Below are 25228 nucleotides of genomic sequence, written 5' to 3'. Positions count from 1 at the left end.
TAGTATATAATTTCTAAGTATACTTACATTTTATTAACAAAAACATTTGCCAATGTATCAAATGTGGTTTTGAAAATGCCCTCTTTTGGTTGAACTGAAGTTGTTGATTTTAAAATATACTATACCCGTTAACGCAAGTATTAAAAAAAAAATTTTGAGGTGCGTACTTGCATTAACCGGTATAGTATATTTTAAAATCACCAACTTCAGTTCAACCAAAAGAAGGCACTTTCAAAACCACATAAAATCATTGTATATGGAACACCTAAACAAAATGACAATCAATACTGTATATGGGACAATTAAAGAATCTCTCGTTGCTCGACTTCAACGTGTAACACATCACCATATACACGACAAAATACTAGAGAATCGGTGAAGGGACAATGACACCTGTTACATCCCCCACCTCTTCCAACTGTTAAATCGTTATAAATGCATCGTATATTGTGTTTTTAAAAGTTTAACGAAACATGAGATGGATATCTTAGCAATAGCCTTGTCTCTGCTTCTACTCTGTTTCATCTTCTTCCTTTTCACATGTTCCGGCTACGAAGGAGCCAAGATCTCACCGGGTCCTCCAAGGTTACCTCTTCTTGGTAACATCCTTCAAATCGGTGAAAAGCCTCACCGTTCACTTGACCATCTCTCGAAGATTTACGGTAGCGTAATGACTCTTAAGCTTGGTTGTTTGACTACAGTAGTCATATCATCACCTGAAGCTGCAAAAGAAGTTCTGAAAACACATGACCATGTCTTGTGTTACCGAATCTCCACCGACCCGGTTCGAGCCACTGGTCACCATGAGCGTTCCTTTGCATGGTTACCTCCGTTTGCTCGTTGGAGGTAAAATAACAATATAGCTAGTAGTAGTCGTTCTCTGTCCCTTTTGGTTTTGGAAAATTGTAGGGTTCGGCTGTAAGGTTATAAATTTTACGAAGATTATGAATGAATGGAATTAAAAACTGGAACAAAATGAATTTAATAAAGGAAGTTATGGAATTCTCATTCATGAATTTATCACTACATTCTTTTTTTTCCTATTCCATTTTTTCTTAAATTTTTATCTAAGAAAATTGTAATCGAGTTGCACCCTTCATTTGTTTGTGTATTGTCAGGTTTCTAAGAAAGATCACGACACAACAGTTGTTCTCAACGCGGAGTTTAGACGCAACCAAGGACTTAAGGATGAGCAAGGTGCAAGAACTCATGAGCTTCGTTGACACATGCAGCCAGAGCAGCGAAGCTGTGAACATTGGTCGTGCATCATTCATCACATCTCTCAATATAATCTCTAACGCTTTGTTTTCCATAAACCTCGCTAACTTTAATGACACCGAGACAACGGATGACTTCCAAAACGTGGTGCTTCGGATGATGGAGATCGCTGGAAAATCCAACATGGCAGATTTTTTCCCGTTTCTTGGGTTTCTTGATCTGCAAGGAACTAGAAAAGAAGCGAGGCTATGTATGAACAAACTGTTTAGGGTTTTCCAAAGGTTCATCGATACAAAGAGATCATTAAAGGCTTCAAGAAACAAGGACAATGATATGCTAAGCTCTCTTTTAGACATATCTCAAGAAAAGGAGTCAGAACTCGATGATGATGGTATCAAACATTTACTTCTCGTAAGTCTACTTTTCAAACTATATAGTTAGCAAATTGGCTTCTCTGTATGAGTCTGACCTTTGATTAAATTCATCTAATTGATAGGACTTGTTTTTGGCCGGAACAGACACAAGTTCGAGTACGGTGGAATGGGCTATGGCAGAACTACTTCGGAACCCAAAGATGATGGTGAAAGCTCAAGAAGAGATTAGACAAATGATAGGAGGAAACGACGCCGTTCGAGAATTGGATATCTTCAAACTACCTTATTTACAAGCAGTAGTGAAAGAGACTCTTCGTTTGCATCCTCCTTCCCCTTTTCTCATCCCTCGAACATCGGAGTCTGATGATGTCCGGATTTTCGAGTTCATCATCCCAAAGAATACTCAGGTATCCTCGTTGCATGTTTCATTTTCCATGTATAACAAATAAAAACGAAATTAACCATAAATATATGATAATCTCTAAGGGATTTTTGCAAAATTGACCTACAACTTAAAGTCAAACACAAAACTAACCTTATTTTTTTTTGAAAATTGGTTTTGCCCTATTCACCCCACAAGTTCATATAACTTACGAAAATGCCATCAATTTTTTTTTTTTTTTTCGAAAATGACATCTTTACTCTCTCACCCTCATCATCTTCAAGTAATTACAAGATTGCCATTGTCATCAATACCACAACCACCATGAACAACCAATTTGAAGCTCTTAATGCTCCTAAAATCGATTTACCCTTCTTCTTTTTCCATTCTTGTGAACTAAACACAACATATCTCTCACTTTCTCTCCACAATGAGCTAAAAAAACCCAAGATTTTGATTCTAAAATTTTTATGGTTCATAGAGTCATAGAAGCTAACGATTATGGGTGGGTGACTTCCGTTTGTGATTCTGTGTGCTTGGAGAAGCCTTATGTATGCTAAGGAACTTATCTCACCAATTTAAGGTATGACATCGAGTTTTTTTCCAGATCTGTTCGTCAGACGACTTACTTGGGAAGTCGTCTGGCTGTAGACGACTTACCTTTCAGTCGTCTGGCTGTAGACGACTTACCTGGAAGTCGTCTGGTCAACGCAGAGGTTATTTTTGCAATTGACTTTGAAATCTGTAACCTGAGACGACTGAAAGTTAAGTCGTCTACTATTGTTTGGTTTCAAAAAAAATTCCAAAGAACCTAGACGACTTACATTTCAGTCGTCATAGGTTAGTTTTGTATTTGACTGGATAATTTCAGAAGTTTGACTTCCCCAGACGACTTACATTTCAGTCGTCTGGCGAAAATTAAAATAATAATATTTTTTTAAAGTAAACGACTTACAATTAAGTAGTCATAGGTTAGTTTTGCAATTGAAAAAAAAAACTTCAAGATTTAATTATACACAGACGACTTATAATTCAGTCGTCCACCAGACGACTTAATTGTAAGTCGTCCAGGATTTTTTTCCGAGATTCTGGTCAAACCTCGTAAATTCTGGACGACTTACATTTCAGTCGTCTCGTGGACGACTGAATTATAAGTCGTCTGTATATAATTAAATCTTGAAGTTTTTTTTTTCAATTGCAAAACTAACCTATGACGACTTAACTGTAAGTCGTCTACTTTTAAAAAAATATTATTATTTTAATTTTCACTAGACGACTGAAATGTAAGTCGTCCAAAAAGTCAAACTTCTGAAATAATCCAGTCAAATGCAAAACTAACCTCTGACGACTGAAATGTAAGTCGTCTAGCTTTTTTGGAGTTTTTTTTAACCAAACAATAGTAGACGACTTAACTTTCAGTCGTCCGAAATAACAGATTTCAAAGTCAATTGCAAAAATAACCTCTGCGTTGACCAGACGACATATAGTTTAGTCGTCTAGACAACTTAGATTGAAGTCGTCCGCGTCTTCTCCACTAGTTTTTAAGTCTTCTACGTTAGTTTTTGAATAACTTGTATTTTTAAGAGTGATAAGTAACTTCAAGATATGTAAAACTCATATTTACAAAATATGTTCTCTCCCTTAGTTTTACTAAATTTGACTAAGTTTTTCAATGCAAACTTATAAAAAATATGATATGCTTTGACTAGTTCCTATTGTTTGTTTCCATCTCTTACCAACATTCTTGTTTATTAAGATGAGAAAAAGGCCATTGGAGTTTATTATTGCATATGAGAGATCCAAAGATAAGAAAAATGCTACTGAAGTCTATTATTTCATTGATTTGTAAATGTGTAAACACATTGTTAGCACATTTAATACATCTTGGAAAACATTATTACTGATTTTACAAAAAATTCACAACTAAAAGAGTATACATGCAATTCATAAAACAGACCACAAACAAAACAATTATAGATCATTCATCTACAAAGACAAGCTTGGATTCCACTTGAGTAGACAAGACCAGACAACTTTTAAGAAGTCCAGACGACTTCTAAGAAGTCCAGACGACTTCTAAGAAGTCCAGACGACTTCCAGGATGTTCAGACGACTTTGCCAGAAGACTTTTAGGAAGTTCGGACGACTTCCAGACGACTTTACAGGAAGTCCAGACGATTTTTAGGAAGTCCAGACGACTTCCAGACGACTTCCAGATGACTTCCAGACGACTAACAAGTAAGTCATCCCAGAAGTCTTCCAGATCTGAAAAACCTGCATATTAAATCCAGATCTGAAAAACCTGCATATTCAAAAACGTTCAAATGGCTTAAAAACAGAAAAAATGAGTGGAAGATTAGATAAATCTACCTTTACAGAACACACAAAAATACATATCTAAAAATAATAGATCTACCTTTAAATTAGTGGAAGATAAGTACCAAATAATTAAAAACCTGCAAAAAAAATAGATTAGTAACAAAGACATGAGACAAAATTGAAAAAATCATATAAAGTTTGGTGTTTTCAAGTCAAAGAGATTAGAGTGGGTTTGGAGAGTTTTAGTTTGGGAAAAAAGTAAGAACTTTATACAACAAGAAGTTACCAAATGAACAAAAATCAGACATAAGAACTTACCAAAACGCTCAGAAAAATCCAGACGACTTCCTAGAAGTCCAGACGACTTCCTGGAAGTCCAGACGACTTCCTGGAAGTCCAGACGACTTTGTCAGAAGACTTCCAAGAAGTCCAGACGACTTCCAGACGACTTCCAGACGACTAACAGGTAAGTCGTCCCAGAAGTCTTCCAGATCTGAAAAACCTGCACATCAAATCCAGATCTGAAAAACCTGCATATTCAAAAACGTTCAAATGACATAAAAATAGAGAAAATGAGTGGAAGATTAGATAAATCTACATTTATAGAACACACAAAAATACATATCTAAAATTAATAGATCTACCTCTAAATTAGTGGAAGTTGAGTACCATTTGATTAAAAACCTGCAAAAGAGATAGATTAGTAAGAAATACATGAGACAAAACTGAAAAATTCATATAAAGTTTGGTGTTTTCAAGTCAAAGAGATTAGAGAGAGGTTGGAGAGTTTTAGAATGATGAACATTACATTTTTGTTGCAGCCATTTGAGAGGAGGAGAGAGAATGTGTAAATTTTTCTTTATATAGGGAGACAAAAAATCCAATTAGATTAAATATTTTTGACTCAGACGACTTCCTGGACGACTTACATTTCAGTCGTCTGGTGAAGAAATTAAAACAGACGACTTACATGTAAGTCGTCCAGAAGAGTTTAATATTTTTAGCGGGAAATTAAATATTTTTAGCGGGAAACTAAAATAGAAGACTTTCCAGACGACTTACAAGTAAGTCGTCTGGACGACTGAAATATATGTCGTCCGGGTAATTATTCAACAGACGACTGAAATATAAGTCGTCCACACCCTAAACATAACCCCTAAACTTAATTATCTAATTAAACACTTCATAAAACCAAATCAAACTTGAAAAGTGTTTACTATACACAGAAATAAACACATATAGGTGAAAACTAATTTTTGAAAAAAACATTTTAGTTTTCCAAAATCTAACCCTAACAATACATACAATACTACAACATATGTTTGCCAAACTCCTAAACCAAAGTATTTCATGATTCACTACTTCCACTCATATATCTTCAAAACAAATCAATTTTATCATATCTTAATTTATATCAGTTAAAACTGTTTATAATTACTTGATTTTTATTTTTTACGCATCAAAATATTTTTTACAAGATTTATAAATTATTTTTAAAATAAACTGGTACCAGACGACTTACACTTCAGTCGTCCAGACGACTTCCAACATCTCAGACGACTCAGACGATTTACTGGGGCTATATTCGTAAAAATGGCTTCTGTTTTTTTGTTTGGTCACAAGGGGCTGAGCTGTAATTTCACTAGGCTTTTAGGTTAGTTTTGCATTTGATTCAAGTTTGGGTATAAGTTTGGAATTAAAATCAAGTTGTGGGTTAGTTTTGGCAAAAACCCTAATCTCTAATGTGTTATTCTATTTTTAATGGTGGAGTTGAGAATTTCTCCAACAATTTTTTTATCAGTTGTGATGTAAAAAGTGGAAGTTGAAGTAAAAAGTGGAAGAATGAATTAAAAATAAAATTATTATTTTATTTTTGGAATAATCTCATTTTTATTTTCTTAGAAGGAAAACAGAAATAACTAAACTGAATATCTCTAGTGACTATATGGTTGGTTTTATGTTGTGTAATTACTCCTTTTTGTGTGTTTGGAACAAGGTTCTTGTGAGTCTATGGGCGATAGGACGAGACCCAAACGTGTGGGAGAATCCAACTCAGTTCAAGCCTGAGAGGTTTTTGGGAAGAGAAATCGATGTGAAAGGCAATGATTTTGAGCTGATTCCATTTGGAGCTGGAAGAAGAATTTGCCCAGGATTGCCACTAGGTTTTAGGATAGTACATTTAGTTCTTGCGTCTCTTCTCTATGGCTTTGACTGGGAGTATCAAAATGGCATCCTTCCTGAAAATGTCGATATGAGCGAGGCCTTCGGCGTTACCTTGCACAAAGCTGAGCCACTATGTGCAGTGCCTATCAAGAAGCATGTTTGACTGACATCATCTTCGTTTTTATATTTCTCAACTTATCTATAGGTAATTATAGTGTTATCAGGTCATGTACTCATGTCTCGATCTTGTGAAGTATACAAATAAATTTAAGAAGGCTAGAGCACGAGATGTTTTTTTTTTCATGTAAGTCAAACATACCTTAACATAGTTAAGGGTTATTTTTCCAAACAGTTTTACTTTGGCTAAAACTTGATTTAATAAGATGGTAAGTTGACAAAAAATTCTTAATATGAGAATTACTTTAAATACCATAATTTAGATACTATTTTTAATATTATTTTCAATCAAAAATATTATAGCATTTGAGTTTAGAATTTAATGATTATTGTTTATGGTTTAGTATTTAGGGGGTGAGATTTGATTTATAAATTTAATTTATATACATATTTTAGAAATGAATCTTAAACATTTATAAATGATTTAGATTTAATATAGCCTCTTTCATCACAAATTTAAAGTATTTATGTAAATAGATCTCTTTTAATTAAATTTAGAAAGTGATATCAAATTTATGGTTAAATTAGAATTCTCCATTTAATATCTACTATTCATATTAAGTGAAATCTCTTTTTCATAAAGTGGATGTTTCAGAAACGGTGTCGTTACAAAACTTCCATTTAACCACTCATCTTGACTGGTCAAGAGCAGAGGCAGGAGGAAGAAAGAAAAATTTAATTACCATTCTTAACTTTCTTAATGTGTTGCGAAATTGCTAAATCAAACATCACTCCCTCTTTCTCGCGCGCTCCATTCTCCGATCGTCGCTTCTCCTCCCGCATCGTAGTTGCTTCTCATCGCCGACTAGATCCGTTTCTTTCTCCGACTCTAGGTGAGCCCGATAATCTCAGTTCCTTTCCCATTCGTTTTCTTAATCAGATCCTCCCTTAAAGATCTGCATGTCTAGACCAGATCTCGTGTTCTGTTTTCATGTAGTAGATTTCTTGTGGTCGGACGTGAAACCTCATCAGTTTACACGGCGTTTTGTCTTGTTGTCGGACGTGAAATATGTTTTTTACGTTACATGCCGTAACCGTTACGAGACTATTAGGTTAAATTATGTTACCGTGTTACCCACGTTTTGTGATCGTTCCCCATTACTGGCTAACCCTTGTTTTTCACATTGCGTTTTGTCCTGTCATGTGTACCCTAATATGTTTTTACGTCACATGCCGTAACCATTACGACTATTAGGTTAAATTACGTTACCGTGTTCCCCACGTTTTGTGATCATTTCCCATTACTTTACTTGTTAACCTTTTGTTTTTCCCCTAGGTTGTTGGTAAGCATGGAAGAAGAAGACGAAGAAAAGAAGTTATCCAAGGGACACCTTGACGATGTTGCTGATAAGCATGAGAATAGAATAGATGCATTTGATATAGGGAACCCTAGTTTCCTTGCTGATGAAAACTCTCAGGCAGGTTTACAAGCGATTAGTTCAGTGGACGCAGTCCTCAAAGACGACCATTTCGAACAAGTTTCACTAAGAGAAGAAACGACGAGTATAGACTCTCTGGCTCAATCACCAAAGCCAAAGGCTACAATGCAAAACGTTTCTCCAGAGCTGTTGCATCTAGTTGATTCAGTCATCATGGGCAAGCCTGAAAGCTTACACAAACTTAAGAATCTCGTTAACGGTGTTGAGAAGTTTGAGCCTGGGGACGATCCAGAGACTACTGCTTTCCTTGTCATTGACTCTCTTCTCGCTACCATGGGTGGAGTTGAGAGCTTTGAAGAGGATGAAGATAGCAACCCACCTAGTGTCATGTTGAACTCTCGTGCCGCCATTGTATCCGGCGAGCTTATTCCTAGCCTTCCTTGTGACAATGACAGTGTTAGCTTCATGTCCCCTAGGACACGCATGGTCCGAGGATTGCTTGCGATACTACGTTCTTGCACGAGGAACAGAGCTATGTGTTCAATGGCGGGGCTGTTATGCGTTCTATTGAGATCACTGGAGGAGATACTTTCAAAGGATCATAACATGAAGTGGAACGCATCACCTTTGTTTCAATGTATACAACACTTAGCTGGACACTCACTTAACGTTGAAGATTTGCATAGATGGCTTCAAATTCTTAAAACATCTCTTTCAAGCCCATTGATGAATGCTTTGGAGAAGGCAATGAGTGGTAAAGAATCAAGAGGACCTGCGTCTAGCTTTGAGTTCGTTGGTGAAAGCTCAGGGCTACTTGGTCCAGGAGAAACTCGTTGGCCTTTTACTAACGGCTATGCATTTGCAACTTGGATCTACATTGAATCATTTGCTGACACGTTAAACGCTTCAACCGCTGCAGCTGCCATCGCTGCTGCTTCAGCGGCTAAGTCAGGAAACACGTCCGCTGCTAATGTACATACTGGTGAAGATACTGATCACATGCCACGTCTCTTCAGCTTCTTGACTCCTGATAATAACCAAGGAATAGAAGTTTATTTCTACGCACAGTTTTTAGTAGTTGAGAGTAGTAATGGTAAAGGAAGTAAATCTTCATTGCATTTCACTCATGCCTTTAAGCCTCAGTGTTGGTACTTCATTGGCCTTGAACATACATGTAACCAAGGACTTTTAGGTAACTCAGAGAGTGAGTTGCGTCTCTATATCGACGGTTCCTTGTATGAGACTCTTCCCTTTGAGTTCCCTCGTATATCCAAACCGCTTTCTTCTTGTTGCATTGGGTCGAATCCTCCTCCTCCTCCTACAACTCCTGGTAGACAGCACCGTCGTCGTCGCCAGTGTGCTTTGTTTGCTGAGATGGGACCAGTTTATATCTTTAAAGAACCTATTGGTCCTGAAAGAATGACAAGGTTGGCATCTAGAGGTGGTGATGTTCTGCCTTGTTTTGGCAATGGGGCTGGTCTTCCATCGTTAGCTACAAGTGACCATGTCCGAACTGCGGCAGATGAAAGCTGTCTTTTGGATACAGAGCTTGGAGTACACATTCACCTACTTTACCACCCTTGTCTACTTAATGGACGGTTTTGTCCGGATGCTTCTCTGTCTGGAGCTACAGGTACCATTTTTAGTCTATACTAAAATATTTATATCCGTGCATGAACACGGGAGAAGCACTTAGTGTTCTATAGCATTGAAAACTATCTGTTATTTGTTTTTTTTTTGTTAAGGTACTTCAAGACGACCAGCTGAAGTGATTGGACAAGTCCATGTTGCAACAAGAATGAAGGCAGTGGAATCTTTCTGGGCCTTAGCTTATGGAGGACCCATGTCTTTGCTTCCTCTAACCGTTAGCAATGTGGTTAAAGATAGCTTGGAACCATCTTCTAGAGATCTCCCACTGTCTTTACCAACATACTCACTTGCTGCACCTATCTTTAGAATCATCTCACTTGCTATCCAACATCCTGGGAACAATCAAGAGCTCTCTCGGACTAGAGGCCCTGAGATTCTAGCCACCATCCTTGGTTACCTTCTTCACTCACTTTCATCCCTTAGAGTAGAAGATGAGGAGCTAGTTGCTTCCATTGTTTCGGTTTGTCAATCTCAAAAGATCAATCATTCACTCAAAGTGCAGCTCTTCCGGGCACTATTACTGGATCTAAAGGTATGGAGTGTGTGCAGTTATAGACTTCAGAAGAAGCTGTTGTCATCTCTTCAAGATATGGTCTTCACTGAAGCGACAGCTATGAGAAATGCTGATGCTATTCAGATACTTTTAGATGGGTGTAGAAGATGTTACTGGACGATTCAAGAGAAAGACTCTGTGAACTCTTGTTCTCTAGATGGGGATGTGCGTCATATGGGAGAAGTTAATGCTTTGGTGGATGAGCTTTTGGTGATTATTGAGCTTTTAATGGGAGCAGCTTCTCCTTCTTTTGCTTCTGCTGATGTTCATCGGTTACTCGGTTTTATAGTTGATAGTCCACAGCCAAATCAGGTAATGTGTCTGTAAGAGATGTCATGTCTCAGATCTTCTGATATTTTTTGCTCTGACATGGTTCTATTGTTTTCTCTACTTCAGGTTGCAAGAGTATTGACTCTCATGTTTAGGTTGGTTGTACAGCCTAATGCTGCAAAGGCTCAGACATTTGCAGAGGCATTTATCACATCTGGTGGGATAGAAACACTTCTTGTTCTGCTGCAGAGAGAAGCTAAAACAGGTGATGACAGTGTTGTAGAATCTGTGGCTAAGGATGGAACAAGCGTGCAGACTGATCATAGTGAACATGATCAGGACAATGAGCCTAGTATGTTGGAGCAGCTGGATTCAGTTTCACAAGAAACTCATGGTCATGATGATAATGTAGAATCTTTGAAAGAAACAGATTCAGTTCAACAAGAAAAAGTTCCTTGTGAAAGTGACTCAGTTACTATCTCAGAAACCATGACTGTTGATGACAGAACATCCTCTATTTCTGAAGCCTTGTTTAGTAATAACACAAGGAACAATGCGAGAAGCAATGTAGATGATAGTGACCGGGTAGTGGTTGGGATCATAAGATTGATAGGTGCCTTGATTTCACAAGGGCACTTGAAACTTTCACTCGGTGCTGAATCTGATGTCATGAGTAACCTCATGGGTAGTGGGAATGGAACAATGTTTGATGATAAAGTCTCATTGCTTCTGTTTGCTCTGTTGAAAGCATTTCAAGCAGCTCCAAACAGGCTGATGACCGACAAGGCCTATAAATCTTTGCTTGGTGCTTCGGTATGACATGTTTTCTCCTTCTTTTTTGTTCTACTACACTTACTATTTCAGTTTTTGTATGAGGTTAAAATGTATTGCATATGTTGGCTCTTTTTTGTAGATTAAAGCTTCATCAACTGAGGATGGCCTGAAGTTTTATGATTCGGTTCATCGTTTTGAACATCCTCAACTGCTCTTAATCCTCCTGCGTGCTCTACCATTTGCATCTAAGGCTCTACAAAATAGAGCACTTCAGGTATACTTTGGTGCTTACCCATGACTACTTAAAGAAGGGAGAGTATGCACTAAAATGCACTTGCTCAAAGTTTCTTTCTGAAGTCACTTTTTCTATGTCAGGATATTCTGTTTTTGGCTTGTACTCATCCGGAAAATAGGGGCAGTCTGACAAAAATGGAAGAGTGGCCTGAGTGGATCTTGGAGATTCTGATCTCAAACTATGAAGTATGACTGTCTTTTAAAGTTTATCTCCATGGTTGGTTATATGTAACTATGTATGCTAGCATAGGGTAAATTGCATTTTTTATCTGGAAAGTTATTGGAGCATGTTCCAGTAAGACTGACTATTCTTTGTACACACAGAAGGATGCAGGGAAACAGTCTGCTTCACCCGGTACTGCTGAAGTGGAAGATCTTATTCATAGCTTCTTGATCATAATGTTGCAATATTCAATGCGTCAGAAAGATGGTTGGAAGGTATTTTTTTATTTATTTAATTGTCTACCATATTAATTCATTTTCTCACCTTTTTTCAAACTCAGTTGTACATCTCCTTTTCTTACAGGATATTGAGGCTACAATTCATTGTGCAGAGTGGCTCTCTATTGTTGGTGGGTCAAGCACTGGAGAGAAACGAATAAGGTATGTTCATGCACATCCCTTTTTTTTTGTGATGGTTGTTCGTTTGTTAAGGTCTCTTCCCATGTACTTTAAGAGATACATGTTTCTAAGTGATTGCTTTTAAACTTCTTGTTCACCTACCTTTTGAAGGCGTGAGGAATCACTGCCAATATTCAAAAGAAGGCTTCTAGGTGGATTGTTAGATTTTGCCACCAGAGAACTACAAGCTCAGGTAACTCCTGTTTTACACTATAAACTTTTTTTCTTTGCTTTATAATAATCTACAAGATTTATAAAGACATTAAGGTTTGTTTCACCTGTGTTTTTTCAAACAACAGACTCAAGTTATAGCTTCAGCATCTGCTGGTTTCGCAGCAGAGAGTCTAGCACCAAAAGATGCAAAGGCTGGAGTAGACAATGCTGCTCAGCTTTCAGTGTTTCTTGTGGAGAATACAATTGTGATTTTGATGCTTGTTGAAGACCATTTGCGACTACAAAGCAAGCAAAACTGTGCTGCAAACGCCATCGATGTTTCTCCATCTCCTCTTTCTCTTGTTTATCCTATTAACAACCAATCACGCACATTAACAACAGTAGTAGAATCTTCAGAGGTTTCTAGTAGCCGTGCTTCAGTGTCCAGTGATTCAGGAGGGGTTCATTTAGATGTAAGTAGAAACTACTCTCAACCACTTATTATTCTCTGTTGAGAGCACTCAAGTTATTTTACTTATTCTTCAGATACTTGCTTCAATGGCTGATCCAAGTGGCCAGATTTCTACAGCAGTAATGGAGCGTCTAGCTGCCGCAGCAGCAGCTGAGCCCTATGCATCAGTTTCTTGCGCTTTTGTTTCATATGGAAGCTGTACCATGGACTTAGCTGAGAGTTGGAAGTACAGGAGTAGATTATGGTATGGTGTTGGTCTCCCTCCAAAACCAACTTGTTTTGGTGGTGGTGGAAGTGGTTGGGACTCTTGGAGATCTTCTTTACAAAAAGATGCTAATGGAAACTGGATAGAACTTCCACTGGTTAAAAAATCAGTATCCATGCTTCAAGCTTTGCTATTAGATGAGTCTGGACTTGGAGGTGGACTTGGAGTTGGTGGAGGGTCTGGCACTGGGATGGGAGGGATGTCAGCTCTTTACCAGTTGCTTGATAGTGATCAGCCTTTCTTATGCATGCTTAGAATGGTGCTCTTGTCTTTGAGGGAAGAAGACCATGGTGAAGATAGTCTGTTGATGAAAAATCTAAGTTCTGAAGATGGTTCTTCTGGTGGAGTGCAGTGTCCAGATCCTGTCCAATCAGATATCAGTTCTCAGCTCTCACCATCAGCTTTATTGTGGAGGTAACATCTTTTTCTGCTTGCTCATATTCTATACACACTCTTGTAGTTTTAGAGTCTTCACACAGTACCAAAAATAACCCTATTTTTTAATACATAATGAAAAATTATTATATATAGTAATTATCTTAATTAATATGGGAAAATTGAGAAAAAAACTATAAAGTTACATGAAAACACAAAACTACTATTTTCTGTGAAACAATAAAAATCTCAAAACTACTATGATTATATACATAAGCTAAAATGACTGTTTTTTTAAAAATCTCCAGTGTGCTCTCTCCGGTTCTAAACATGCCAATATCTGATTCAAAGAGACAAAGAGTCTTGGTTACTACATGTGTTCTATATTCTGAGGTTAGTTCTGCCCTATATAAGATTCCCATGCTTTGTATTATTTTGTATGTTTTTTTTTTCACTTTCTGAATCCAATTCTGTTGCAGGTATGGCTTGCTGTCAGTAGAGACAAAAGGCCACTAAGAAAGCACTATCTAGAAGCTATTTTACCGCCATTTGTTGCAATTCTCAGAAGGTGGAGACCTCTTCTTGCTGGCATTCAGGAACTTTCCACCGGTGATGGTGTGAATCCCCTAGTAGTTGATGATCATGCTTTGGCTGCTGATGCACTCCCCATTGAGGTTTACACAACTCTGTTCACAAAGGTTTATTTCAAGTTTTTGTTGTGTGTTACTAAACTGTGATGTTGTTTACTTTGTTATATCCTAGGCTGCTCTCTCTATGATATCTCCTGAATGGGCAGCTGCTTTTGCATCACCTCCTTCCGCAATGGCACTTGCCATGGTAGCCGCAGGAGCAGCTGGTTGGGAAGCTCCTGCACCACCAGCGCCTCCAGTACCACCAGCTCTTAGGAGAGACACTTCATTACTTGAACGTAAGACTACAAAACTTCAAACCTTTTCCAGCTTCCAGAAACCCTTGCAGGCTCCAAAAGATGACACACCAGGTAGACCAAGAGATAAGGCTGCTGCAAAAGCGGCTGCTCTGGCTGCTGCGCGAGATCTTGAACGTAATGCCAAGATTGGTTCTGGTAGAGGCTTAAGTGCTGTTGCCATGGCCACGTCCTCGCAGAGGAGGACAATCAGTGATATGGAGCGTTTGCAGAGATGGAATGACTCTGAAGCCATGGGAGTAGCGTGGATGGAGTGTCTTCAGCCAGTGGATACAAAGTCAGTTTATGGGAAAGACTTTAATGCCTTGTCTTACAAGTTTATTGCTGTGCTTGTTGCTAGTTTTGCCTTAGCAAGGAACATGCAGAGATCTGAGGTTTGCTCTATGTCCTTGTCACACTTTATTGTTTTCTTGAAGATAATATTGATAAAAGCTGTTTTTGTCGATTTCTAACCTTTGTTTTGAGTCTTTTATCGAGTCATAGTATGTGTTTTCGAGTCTTTTAGTCCCTTATGAAGTCTTTTAGTTCTTTATCGAGATTTTTCTCTGCCCTTGTCACACTTTGCTGTTTTCTTGAAGAGACTATACACTCTAATCTACATTTTATTGGTTCAACTACTCACTAGATTGACAGGCGTATACGAGATGATAACATAGTGAGAAACCGCTTATGCATGGGAGTTCGTGGTTGGAGAAAACTAGTACGTTACTTGGTAGAGATGAGATGCTTCTTTGGAACCTTTGGAGACCATTTATGCACTCCCAAACAGGTAAGCCACAATGTTTTGAACATGTTAAGGAATTTTGTAGTGATGTAACATCATCACATATGCAGGTGTTCTGGAAACTGGATTCTTTGGAAAGTTCTTCGAGGATGAGACAGTGTTTAAGGAGGAATTATTGTGGTACTGATCATCTTGATGCAGCAAGAAACTGTAATGATCAGACAGACAACTTGAGTTCTCCATCAACAGTACAGTTTCTTGCTGCTGAAGCAATATCAAAGGAGATAATGATGTATGAAGATGATGAACATGATGGAGATGAAGATGATCTTGAAATAGAGGGAGATGTTGGAGAACACAAAAATGAAGAGAGGATGTCTGGTTCACTTGAGGATGCAATACAACTATCAACTGGAATCAGTGATCCTAGACCATTGAGTGACCAGGATGTGGTGCAGGATTCTAGAAAAGTAGTTCTCAAGGAACTTGATGAAAGGATTGTTCTTGAACTTTCCTCTTCTATGGTCAGACCACTAAGGGTTGTGAAAGGAACCTTTCAGGTGTGCTCTAGTACCATTACCTCTTTTAACAGTTTAAACAAGTAGAATGTTATGTAGCTTCTGATGATTGTCTTCTACATTTGTTAGATTACAACAAGGAGAATAAACTTTCTTGTTGACATCAGTGAAGGCCAACATGTGGATGGTAAGTCAGATGGCTCAGAATCAAGAAACCAAGAAAGAGATCGTAGTTGGCTAATGTCTTCTCTTCATCAGATTTATAGAAGAAGGTACAGTTTCTAATCAACTTGTTGTCTCTAGCTCACTATTTTACTCTTTTTTTTTGTTATGTTGTTATAGAACATTTAGATGATCTATTTGCTAATATACAGATATCAACTGAGAAAGAGTGCTCTTGAAATATTCATGGTCGACCGTTCAAACTTCTTATTTGATTTTGGGGTATCTGAAAAAATACTCTCTCTGTTACATTATATTTTTTTCTCTTTCAAGTTTCTTTCTGAACTCTGATGAACACTATAGAACACTGAGGGAAGAAGAGATGCATATAAGACTATTGTTCAAGCAAGGCCTCCTCATTTAAACCATATATACTTGACAACTCAGGTTTGTGTTTTTTGTCCACCTTAAAGTTTCTCTTTGTGCTGCAAAGCTTACATAAATGGTTTCTGTTTTAGAGGCCAGAACAGCTTTTGAGAAGAACTCAGTTAATGGAACGATGGGCTAGATGGGAGGTAAAACAAAGCATATCATTCACTCACAGCATGCTATTTCGTTTTCCTCAATAGTAACACTTTCTGCTTGCAGATCAGCAACTTTGAGTACTTAATGCAGCTCAACACATTAGCTGGACGTAGTTATAATGACATCACTCAGGTAAAATCTCGTGCTAGTGTTAGTATCATCTACGTTTTTGTGAGCTCAATATAACTATGTATGTATTTGCAGTATCCTGTCTTCCCATGGATTCTGTCTGACTATGTATCAGAAGTTCTGGACCTTTCAAATCAATCTAACTACAGAGATCTTTCTAAGGTAGTACTACTTGTAGTTTGGCTCTATGACTTTGGTGCATTTAAATAGATAATTGTCTGTAATGTGGTTATGTATATGTTCAGCCAATTGGTGCACTGAACCCGGAGCGGCTGAAGAAGTTTCAAGAACAGTATTCAAACTTTGAAGATCCAATCATCCCCAAGTTCCATTATGATTCACATTACTCTAATGCTGGAGCAGTAGGTTCCATTATCTTTGGTACATTATGATGGTCCATGCAGATGGTTTATTATGTGTTTAATCTCATGTGATAGGTGTTGTATTATCTAGCTAGAGTGGAACCTTTTACAACCCTTTCAGTTCAACTACAAGGTGCAGACCGAATGTTTTCAGACATTGCAACCACTTGGAAAGGAGTTCTCCAAGATATGAGTAATGTGACGGAGCTGGTAAGAGTTAGTTTTTCCCAAAGCACCAAACCAAACATCTTTAATCACTCTCATCTTCTTTACAGCTGAAGAGTGTGGCCATGTTCATGACACCTCATTTTATTTTGTAGGTTCCAGAGTTGTTTTATCTTCCTGAGCTGCTGACCAACGAGAACTTGATCAACTTTGGTACAACACAGTTGGGAGAAAAGCTTGGTATGAATTTTTTTTTCCATGTGTTCACTTCCTTGTCCTAGCAAAATATTACTCCTGAAATTAGTGGTCTAAACGAAGCGATTTTTCTATAACGATATTTTAAAATATCGATTTCTTGAACATTTCTTTTTATTTTTTCTGATGTTGTTCTTGATTCATCAGGTTCTGTAAAACTTCCTCCTTGGGCTAAAACTCCTATAGACTTTGTACACAAGCAACGAATGGCTCTTGAGAGCGAGCATGTCTCCGCACATTTGCATGAATGGATTGATCTCATTTTCGGGTAGGTTTCCTCCTTTATGCTTAGTTTCAAGTAAAACAAGTGTAGACACATTTTCTGTGATTGCTTTAGGCATAAGCAACGTGGTAAGGAAGCTATACAGGCGAATAATGTTTTCTTCTACACTACATACGAGGGGACTGTTGATATTGATAAGATCAAGGATCCTGTAAGTCATCTTTGTTGCACCACTCTTGAAAGTTACTCTGTTTACATGACTTGCATGTTGGATCTTTGATGAAGGTACAACAACGAGCTACTCAGGACAAGATAGCTTCTTTTGGACAAACACCATCTCAGCTATTGACTATGCCTCACATCAAAAGAATGCCTTTAAAAGATGTCCTTCATATGCAGACCATCTTTAGGAACCCAAAAGAGATAAAACCATATCATGTTCCAACTCCAGAACACTGCAACTTACCTGCTTCAGCCATCAAAGCCACTTCTGATAGTGTTGTGGTCGTTGACATGAACGTGCCTGCAGCACATATTGCACATCACACGTGGCAACCTAATACACCTGATGGCAACAATGCTCCTTTCATCTTTCATCACGGGAAGGCTGGAGGGGCACTTACACGCATGTTCAAGGGTGATTCAGATTACCCTCAAGCACAAGCATTTGCTTCGTTCGGAATCAGAAGTTCATCAGTCACTGCTATTACTAGCGATGGAGAAGTTATAACAGGTATGCAGGTTTTAACTAAAGATATGATTTAATTATGCCTGTGGGGTCAAGTAGTTCGGTTTTCGGTTAGTTTGGTTCAACATAAATCATACCTATTAATCTGAATAAAGTTTGGTTTGGTTTTTGAAATCCTACTGAAATTTCTAATTTCGGTTATATTTTGTTAAAATTTTGGATAAATAGGTTAATTTCAGTTAAATTTGGTTAGTTTAGTTTGAAATTTGGTTAATTTGGTTCGGGTTTTTGGTACTGTTTGGTTATAATTTTTTTTTGGTTTTATAGACAACCAAAGTAACCGATTACCAAACCGAACTTTTTAAAAACCTAATCGAATCGAACCTAACTCCTAACCGAATATTTGGTAATCCCAGCCCTGTTATGATCTATGTTCAGGTCTGATGATTGATATAATGTATGTTGATTAGGTGGACATGTGGATAACAGCATCAAGCTAGTCTCATCCGATGGAGCAAAAACACTAGAAACAGCTTTTGGTCACTGTGGTCCTGTAACATGCTTAGCTTTATCTTCAGACAGCAACTTCCTTGTGACAGGTTCACGAGACACAACTCTTTTACTGTGGAGACTTCACAAGGGAGTCATTTCTCAGACAAGTGAGTCAGAACAGAACAAAAGCTCTGAGACAGTACCTTCCTCCACAAGCAACACCAAGAAGCGTCGCATTGAAGGGCCAATTCAAGTGCTCCATGGCCACTTAAGGGAAATTATTTGTTGCTGTGTTAGCTCAGAACAAGGGATAGTTGTATCGTCCTCTGAGTTATCATCTGATGTGCTATTGCATTCTATAAGGAATGGTCGACTAATAAGAAGGCTTGTTGGCGTCAAGGCACATGCTCTTTGTGTTTCTTCTGATGGTGTTATCGTTGTCTGGAGTAGATCAGATAACTCTATCAGCACGTTCACCATTAATGGAGCTATCATTGCCAAAGTGAGACTTCCTTCCTCATGTACTATAAGCTGCATGGAACTATCCATGGACGGCCAAAGTGCTGTGATTAGCGTGAACTCATTCTCCGACACTGTTGAAGAAGATTCATCAAGTGGAACCAATGAAATTGAGACCCTGAACATCCCATCTCCTTCAGTTTGCTTCCTCAACTTATACACTCTCAAGGTACTATATACTATTCAAACGCTTTAGATGGTTCTTGAATGATATGTTTGCTTGACAAAAACAAGATGTTTCATCTTCTGTAGGCATTCCATGTGATGAAGCTTGGTGAAGGCCAGGAAGTAACAGCAATGGCTCTGAACACAGACAACACTAACCTCTTAGTTTCCACTGAAGATAAACAGTTGATAATCTTCACCAATCCTTCTGTAAGTTTTCGTTAATGGCTACCATTTTTGATGCTAGTAAGATGGTTTTTTAAATCAGCAACTACTTTTGTTTCAAACTGCTTGTAGCTAAGCTCAAAGGTGGTGGATCAGAAGCTGAAGCTTGGCTCTGAATGAAAATGCAACCGACCCTTTTTCATAAGATTCTGTTTGGTGTTTGTGATGAAATAAATAAAGATTTAGAGTTGAAAATATGTTTTTATTCGTATAAAAAGACCGTTGAAGATCAGATCAAAAAGACAACACTCAGTGCACAATTTTGCATTGTGTTTTTTTAGTCTCCACACCATCCACAAGTATCCAGCACAAAACATGCTCCTTTCCATATATGGGTATGAGGGTGTATTTGAGCTGCTACTTCAACCTTCTTGTTGCATATGTAAATAAAATGGGAGTCAGGATCTTCCAGAACATAATCATGTGGCAACATTCCTTCACTTGTCAAAGGTATAGCTTCTAGACACGGTTTCGCTGAGGAGCTACTACTGTTTCCTGGCTTTTTAAACCCTGGTCTTACTGCAACGGAATGAAAAGGGCTCAAGCAAAGAATGCAGTTTCATACTCTTGCAAAAGAAGGTGGAAGCTTACGTAGTATATATAAGGAGATGTTCCAGTTGTATGCAGAAGGAGTCAAATGATGCATTCTCACTTTGGGATCACCGTAGGTTATCTAACATTACACACAAGTCAATGTTTAAGTTTCCAAGTAAAGATGGGAATGCAAGTGAAAGTATATTTTACCTAGAAACAGGTCCCTCCAGGTTTAATCAGCCTGTATAAATGAAAAAGAAAGAGTAGGTTAATAAATATATGTTCAATATTAAAACGTGAATGAATCCAATAATGGTCAATTGATATGATGATCCATGACATTAGGTGGTGCTAACTATAGATAACCTGCTAACTTCACCCAACATTCTCGTAGCACTTAAGGACAGGCCCAATAGAAATCATGTGAAGGTGAGGAAGTGAGTGACACGTGACCCGTGTGTGCTCTCACACGTGCAGCCTCTTCTTCCTTATTAACGGGCTTTTAAATAAAGGAATAAAGCCTCATCTTCGCCTAACTAGTAGTGGTTACTAATTTGGGGTGGTCAAGTTTAAATTTTAAAAATTTCTGTGTGTTTTAATGTAATGATTTAACTTTTGTAGATTTTGAAGGACTATTAAAACATTCTGTTTGTCGTTATTTTTATTTTAGTAAAGTAAAAATTATCTTTATGTTATGAAATTATTTATTATCATTGATGATTTTGTCGGCAATAAGAACCTTCTTCTCCACTTTAGAAAGATGATAGTACCAAATTACCAACTACTGATGACCAAAGTATCCAAATTTGATTCTGACTAGATTTTAAAGCTAGTGTAGAAAGAAAGATAACTTACAAACACTAAACATATTAAAACATATTACACATTGATAGAATAAGCATAAAATGACTTTTATCAAATATATTTTACAATATTACAGTAAAGTAAAGTAAAGAGAGAATATGATATATTGGAGCGTTAAGTGGTAAGGAAAAAGGTTACTGAATACAAAAAAACACTATCTACTAATCAAAATTATAGTAATGATGTCATTCATAATAGTGATATAACGGTTGATTTTGTGTAGAAACAAAGAAAAAAAGCCCAAAAGCCCATTTACGTGATTACAGGCTTTTTAACAAAAGCACGTGTTCTCAAACCAACCAGTGTTATTTAACACAACCATGGTTAACCACTTATTTAATCTCCTTTCTTAAACTCGTGTCTTCTCACTTTCTTTTCCGACAGTCCACACTTCCACTCAACCGTCAAAAACCTCAATGGCTTCTTCATCACGTGCTCTCTCTCTCCTCACCACATTCACTCTATCTCTCCTCGCCGTCCTTTCCACCGTCTCCGGCCACAACATCACCCAAATCCTCTCCGAATCACCTGAATACTCCTCCTTCAACAGCTACCTCTCCCAAACAAAGCTCGCCGACGAAATCAACAGCCGCACCACCATCACCCTCCTCGTCCTCAACAATGGCGCAATGTCTTCCCTCGCCGGAAAACACCCACTCTCCGTCGTCAAAAACGCCCTCAGCCTCCTCGTCCTCCTCGATTACTACGACCCCGTCAAGCTCCACAAGATCTCTCAAGGCACCACACTCACCACCACGCTTTACCAAACCACCGGTAACGCTCCCGGAAACCTAGGCTTCGTCAACATCACCGATCTCAAAGGCGGCAAGGTCGGCTTCGGTTCCGCCGCTCCTGGCTCCAAGCTCGCTTCAACCTACACCAAGTTAGTTAAGCAGATCCCTTACAACATCTCCGTCCTCGAAATCGACGCTCCGATCATCGCTCCCGGAATCTTAACCGCTCCGGCTCCCTCCGCCGACGGTCTCAACAACATCACCGGACTTCTCGAGAAAGCCGGTTGCAAAACCTTCGCTAACTTGCTCGTCACGAGCGGTGTGCTCAAGACCTACGTATCCACCGTTGAAAAAGGGTTGACTGTTTTTGCACCGTCCGATGAAGCTTTCAAAGCCGAAGGCGTACCGGATCTAACCAAGCTCACGCAAGCTGAGGTGGTCTCGCTCCTAGAGTATCACGCCCTCGCTGAGTACAAACCCAAAGGCTCGTTGAAGACTAATAAAGATGCAATCTCCACGTTAGCTACTAACGGTGCCGGTAAATATGATTTAACGACGTCAACCTCGGGCGATGAAGTTATTCTCCACACTGGCATTGGACCGTCGAGACTCGCTGACACGGTGGTGGATGAGACACCCGTCGTGATATTCACGGTGGATAAAGTCCTCCTCCCTACCGAGCTCTTCGGAAAATCACCATCTCCGGCGCCGGCGCCGGAACCTGTAAGTGCACCGACACCATCTCCGGCTAAGTCGCCGTCTCCAGCTGAAGCGCCGTCACCAGTCGCAGCTTCACCGCCTGCGCCTCCAGTTGATAATTCGCCGGAAGGAGCTCCGTCAGACTCGCCGACAAGTTCAGAGGACAGCAATGCTAAAAACGCGGCGTTTCACGTGTGCGCTTCTGCGTACGTCACCACTGTATTGGTCACATTTGCCGCTACATCTCTATTGCTATAAACAAACCCTTGGAAACTTTCGTAATTACGTAGACTGCCATTCTCTTCTTCTTTTTTCATTTTCTAATTTTCTTCTATTTTTGTGTGTTTCTTAAGACTGAGATTAGAGAGTGAGGTTTAAGCTTTAATCTTCTTTCTAATTAATGTAGTATGATTGCTTTTGTTTTGGACCTCTTGGTGCTACTGTTGAACTTAACTAGTTTCTAGTTTGAGGATTTTGTCTTGGCCTTTGGTACATTTACAATTACGAAAAGTAATCACGATTGTCATTGGGCGATGCAACGTAGTATTAATTAAATATTTGGATTTTCTTTTAAAATAGAGAAAATTTGAGTAACTAAAAGGCAAAGTACCGTTGGAAATTGAACTTATTAAATATCCCACGTGCTCGTGGAGTGAAGTGAGAAGAGAGTGTCCCTTGGGGTCCACGTTCTTTATCATTTTTTTTTATAATAAATTTAGTATTTTTCAAGAGCCCAACGGGCTTATGTTTATTACTATTCCCCATCACCGACAAAACTTTTAGGTCCAAGTTCATTAAGATAACATAAACGATACTCAACTTCACCTCTAGCTGACTAGTAAAGGACCGTATAATCTTTTCTTTATCAAGGCTGATGCGCACTGTGCAGTACAACTATGCAAGGACAGTGGATAAACATTTATATACATCCACCTTTTCTTGCTACTAAAATGAAATTCGAATGTTAATTTCTTATAGGTGATTAAAGACACATGTAATGGATGAGATTACTAAGCTTGATGGGGATTCATATATGGTACCATCTTGAAATAATGAGTGGGCGTGGTGATTCTGATTTGGACCAACAAAACTCATCATTATAAGCATCACCAACTACATGATAAATTACCCCCAGTCTGGTGAATCTTTTGCCATTTATGATTTTACTTGTTTGGTGATTTTATAAGCTTTAGTTTATGTTTGATGCATGGTTTAAAGGCGACTCATCATCTATTTGTTTGTGGGTAGACAATGCTTACTCTAAGAATAGCCTGAATAGGTGGAAAGAGTAGAGACTTTAGGTTTAGAATTATAATAACTTTGATCATTTTGAATCATGCTAATGATTCTGGACGTTGACTTGTTCTTCCAATTTGCCATTTGGTCTTTAGTAGTAATACCTATATAATCACGAGTTTCATTGTTTTTCAAAAGGCTTATTCTCTCATCCTCTTCATCTCTCTCTAACCTCTTACAATACACAAGCCCTCTATCTATTTCTATGTAACTCTACTCTTCCTATTGTGTGTTTCTCAGTTCTTTTCTGGGGAACAAAACCAGAAGAAGATGTGTCTGAGATCTTCAGAATCATTCCCATACACACGCACACCCACGATGAGATCAGCTTCGTGCCACAAATATAAACATAAATCTAAGACACAAACTCATCTTCGTGTCAATCTCCACTGGTTCAGTCTCTCAACTTCCATATATAGTATAACATGCTTCTTCAGACAAATATGTGACAAATAACCACAGTGCCATTCTAACTATCAATCATTAGAGCTTTTGCTGCCTAATAACCTTGCCAAAAAATATTTACACAGTTGAAGATTACTGGAGCTTCAGGTCCTGTAAAACAAAGTTACAGAAACGTCCAAGAAACGCATAGGTTTTCTTTTGACAGCAGTTCATGGATCCTTAAATGTTTCGACCGACAAATATTAAAAAATATAAAAAGAGAGGTAATTTAGATTACCTCCTCAACAACTAGTTGAGATTACACCAGACTGAACTGGGAAAGGTCATTCCACGTGAGGAAGAAGAAGCCGCACAGAGTCACCTCTGACGGACAAACACCAGATTATACTGGGAAGGCCTCGGAATTAATTCTCGAGAAGGGTACCAATATGGAGTCGAACCCTGGTGGAGAGTTGTAATTGAAGCGACACTCAACCACCTTGACCGGGCTCGAATTGGTGACATATGCTCTATCTTAACTTTACTTATAACGTATATTAAATCGAATTCCAACCGGTTTTCTCTCGGCTTAGAGTGGTTCGCTTATTATTTTGCCTAACCAAAAATTATTTGAGTTAAATAATGTCTGAAAAAAAAAGACTTTCTCCGGCGTACGGCCGGCGCGTGAGCGTCCGTGCCGTCGCCGGAGCCCTTCGCATTCAGCAAGTTAGCTTCTCTCCGCCTTGTTTCCGAAGTGCCATCAACGGTCGCCTTGTCGAAGCTCTGATACCACAACTGACTTTGTCGGTGGTCGGCCTTGGAGTGAAGACGCGCCGTTTGGAGAGCCTCGGAGGAGACGGAGGTTTTGATTGGTTCGGATTGTGTTTCTCCGGGCGATGGAGGCTCCTCTAGCTTCATCGACGCCGATCTGTCTGCGGGGGGTGGAGGCTATCTCAGATTCACCGACGCCGCTCTAGCTTCCGGGAAGGGAGGCTTCTTCAGCTTCTTCTTTGCCGGCTTAGGTATAACGGGGTGAGGAGGCTCAGAAAGATCCTCGCCGTCGTGTTGAAGCCCTAATTTTTGGGTTGTGGTTACTGGTTTCGTGTAGTTCGAGTCTGAG

The 25228-nt window shown here is 38.7% G+C and overlaps 3 protein-coding genes across 3 annotated transcripts; all 3 read left to right on the top strand.

Moving 5' to 3' along the window:
- The first annotated feature begins 252 nt into the window (after window positions 1–252).
- Window positions 253–7660, top strand: LOC106414625 (cytochrome P450 76C3-like). The gene is made up of 4 exons (XM_013855251.3): window positions 253–846; window positions 1119–1629; window positions 1715–1999; window positions 6290–7660. The coding sequence occupies exons 1-4, from the start codon at window positions 479–481 to the stop codon at window positions 6617–6619; spliced, it is 1494 nt and encodes a 497-aa protein (XP_013710705.2). The 5' UTR covers window positions 253–478; the 3' UTR covers window positions 6620–7660.
- Window positions 7661–8603: 943 nt separating this feature from the next.
- LOC106412654 (BEACH domain-containing protein C1) lies at window positions 8604–19838 on the top strand. The gene is made up of 30 exons (XM_048741343.1): window positions 8604–9645; window positions 9758–10527; window positions 10612–11298; window positions 11399–11533; window positions 11635–11739; window positions 11878–11991; window positions 12080–12156; window positions 12286–12367; window positions 12474–12800; window positions 12874–13478; window positions 13748–13832; window positions 13919–14113; window positions 14202–14759; window positions 15011–15154; window positions 15220–15669; window positions 15757–15899; window positions 16002–16071; window positions 16153–16236; window positions 16308–16364; window positions 16438–16506; window positions 16579–16665; window positions 16749–16865; window positions 16941–17075; window positions 17186–17270; window positions 17433–17553; window positions 17623–17719; window positions 17794–18241; window positions 18667–19376; window positions 19460–19582; window positions 19670–19838. Exons 1-30 carry the CDS (start codon window positions 8619–8621, stop codon window positions 19715–19717), a joined length of 7755 nt encoding a protein of 2584 aa, XP_048597300.1. The 5' UTR covers window positions 8604–8618; the 3' UTR covers window positions 19718–19838.
- A 1281-nt stretch (window positions 19839–21119) lies between these two features.
- LOC106391102 (fasciclin-like arabinogalactan protein 10) lies at window positions 21120–22900 on the top strand. The gene has a single exon (XM_013831671.3). The coding sequence runs from the start codon at window positions 21412–21414 to the stop codon at window positions 22684–22686; it is 1275 nt and encodes a 424-aa protein (XP_013687125.1). The 5' UTR covers window positions 21120–21411; the 3' UTR covers window positions 22687–22900.
- The last annotated feature ends 2328 nt before the right edge of the window (window positions 22901–25228 follow it).

Source organism: Brassica napus, chromosome A9, assembly GCF_020379485.1.
Source record: "Brassica napus cultivar Da-Ae chromosome A9, Da-Ae, whole genome shotgun sequence".
Lineage (NCBI taxonomy): Eukaryota > Viridiplantae > Streptophyta > Magnoliopsida > Brassicales > Brassicaceae > Brassica > Brassica napus.
This window is presented reverse-complemented; position numbering and strand designations above follow the sequence as displayed.

Excerpts from the sequence above, each read along its gene's own strand:
- LOC106414625 (XM_013855251.3), top strand. The coding sequence starts at position 479 with ATGGATATCTTAGCAATAGCCTTGTCTCTGCTTCTACTCTGTTTCATC. Across the intron at positions 1,630-1,714 it reads GTATCAAACATTTACTTCTC|GACTTGTTTTTGGCCGGAAC; the intron begins GTAAGTCTACTT and ends TCTAATTGATAG. Across the intron at positions 2,000-6,289 it reads TCATCCCAAAGAATACTCAG|GTTCTTGTGAGTCTATGGGC; the intron begins GTATCCTCGTTG and ends GTTTGGAACAAG.
- LOC106412654 (XM_048741343.1), top strand. The coding sequence starts at position 8,619 with ATGAAGTGGAACGCATCACCTTTGTTTCAATGTATACAACACTTAGCT. Across the intron at positions 16,866-16,940 it reads ATTACTCTAATGCTGGAGCA|GTGTTGTATTATCTAGCTAG; the intron begins GTAGGTTCCATT and ends CTCATGTGATAG. Across the intron at positions 18,242-18,666 it reads CGATGGAGAAGTTATAACAG|GTGGACATGTGGATAACAGC; the intron begins GTATGCAGGTTT and ends TATGTTGATTAG.
- LOC106391102 (XM_013831671.3), top strand. The coding sequence starts at position 21,412 with ATGGCTTCTTCATCACGTGCTCTCTCTCTCCTCACCACATTCACTCTA.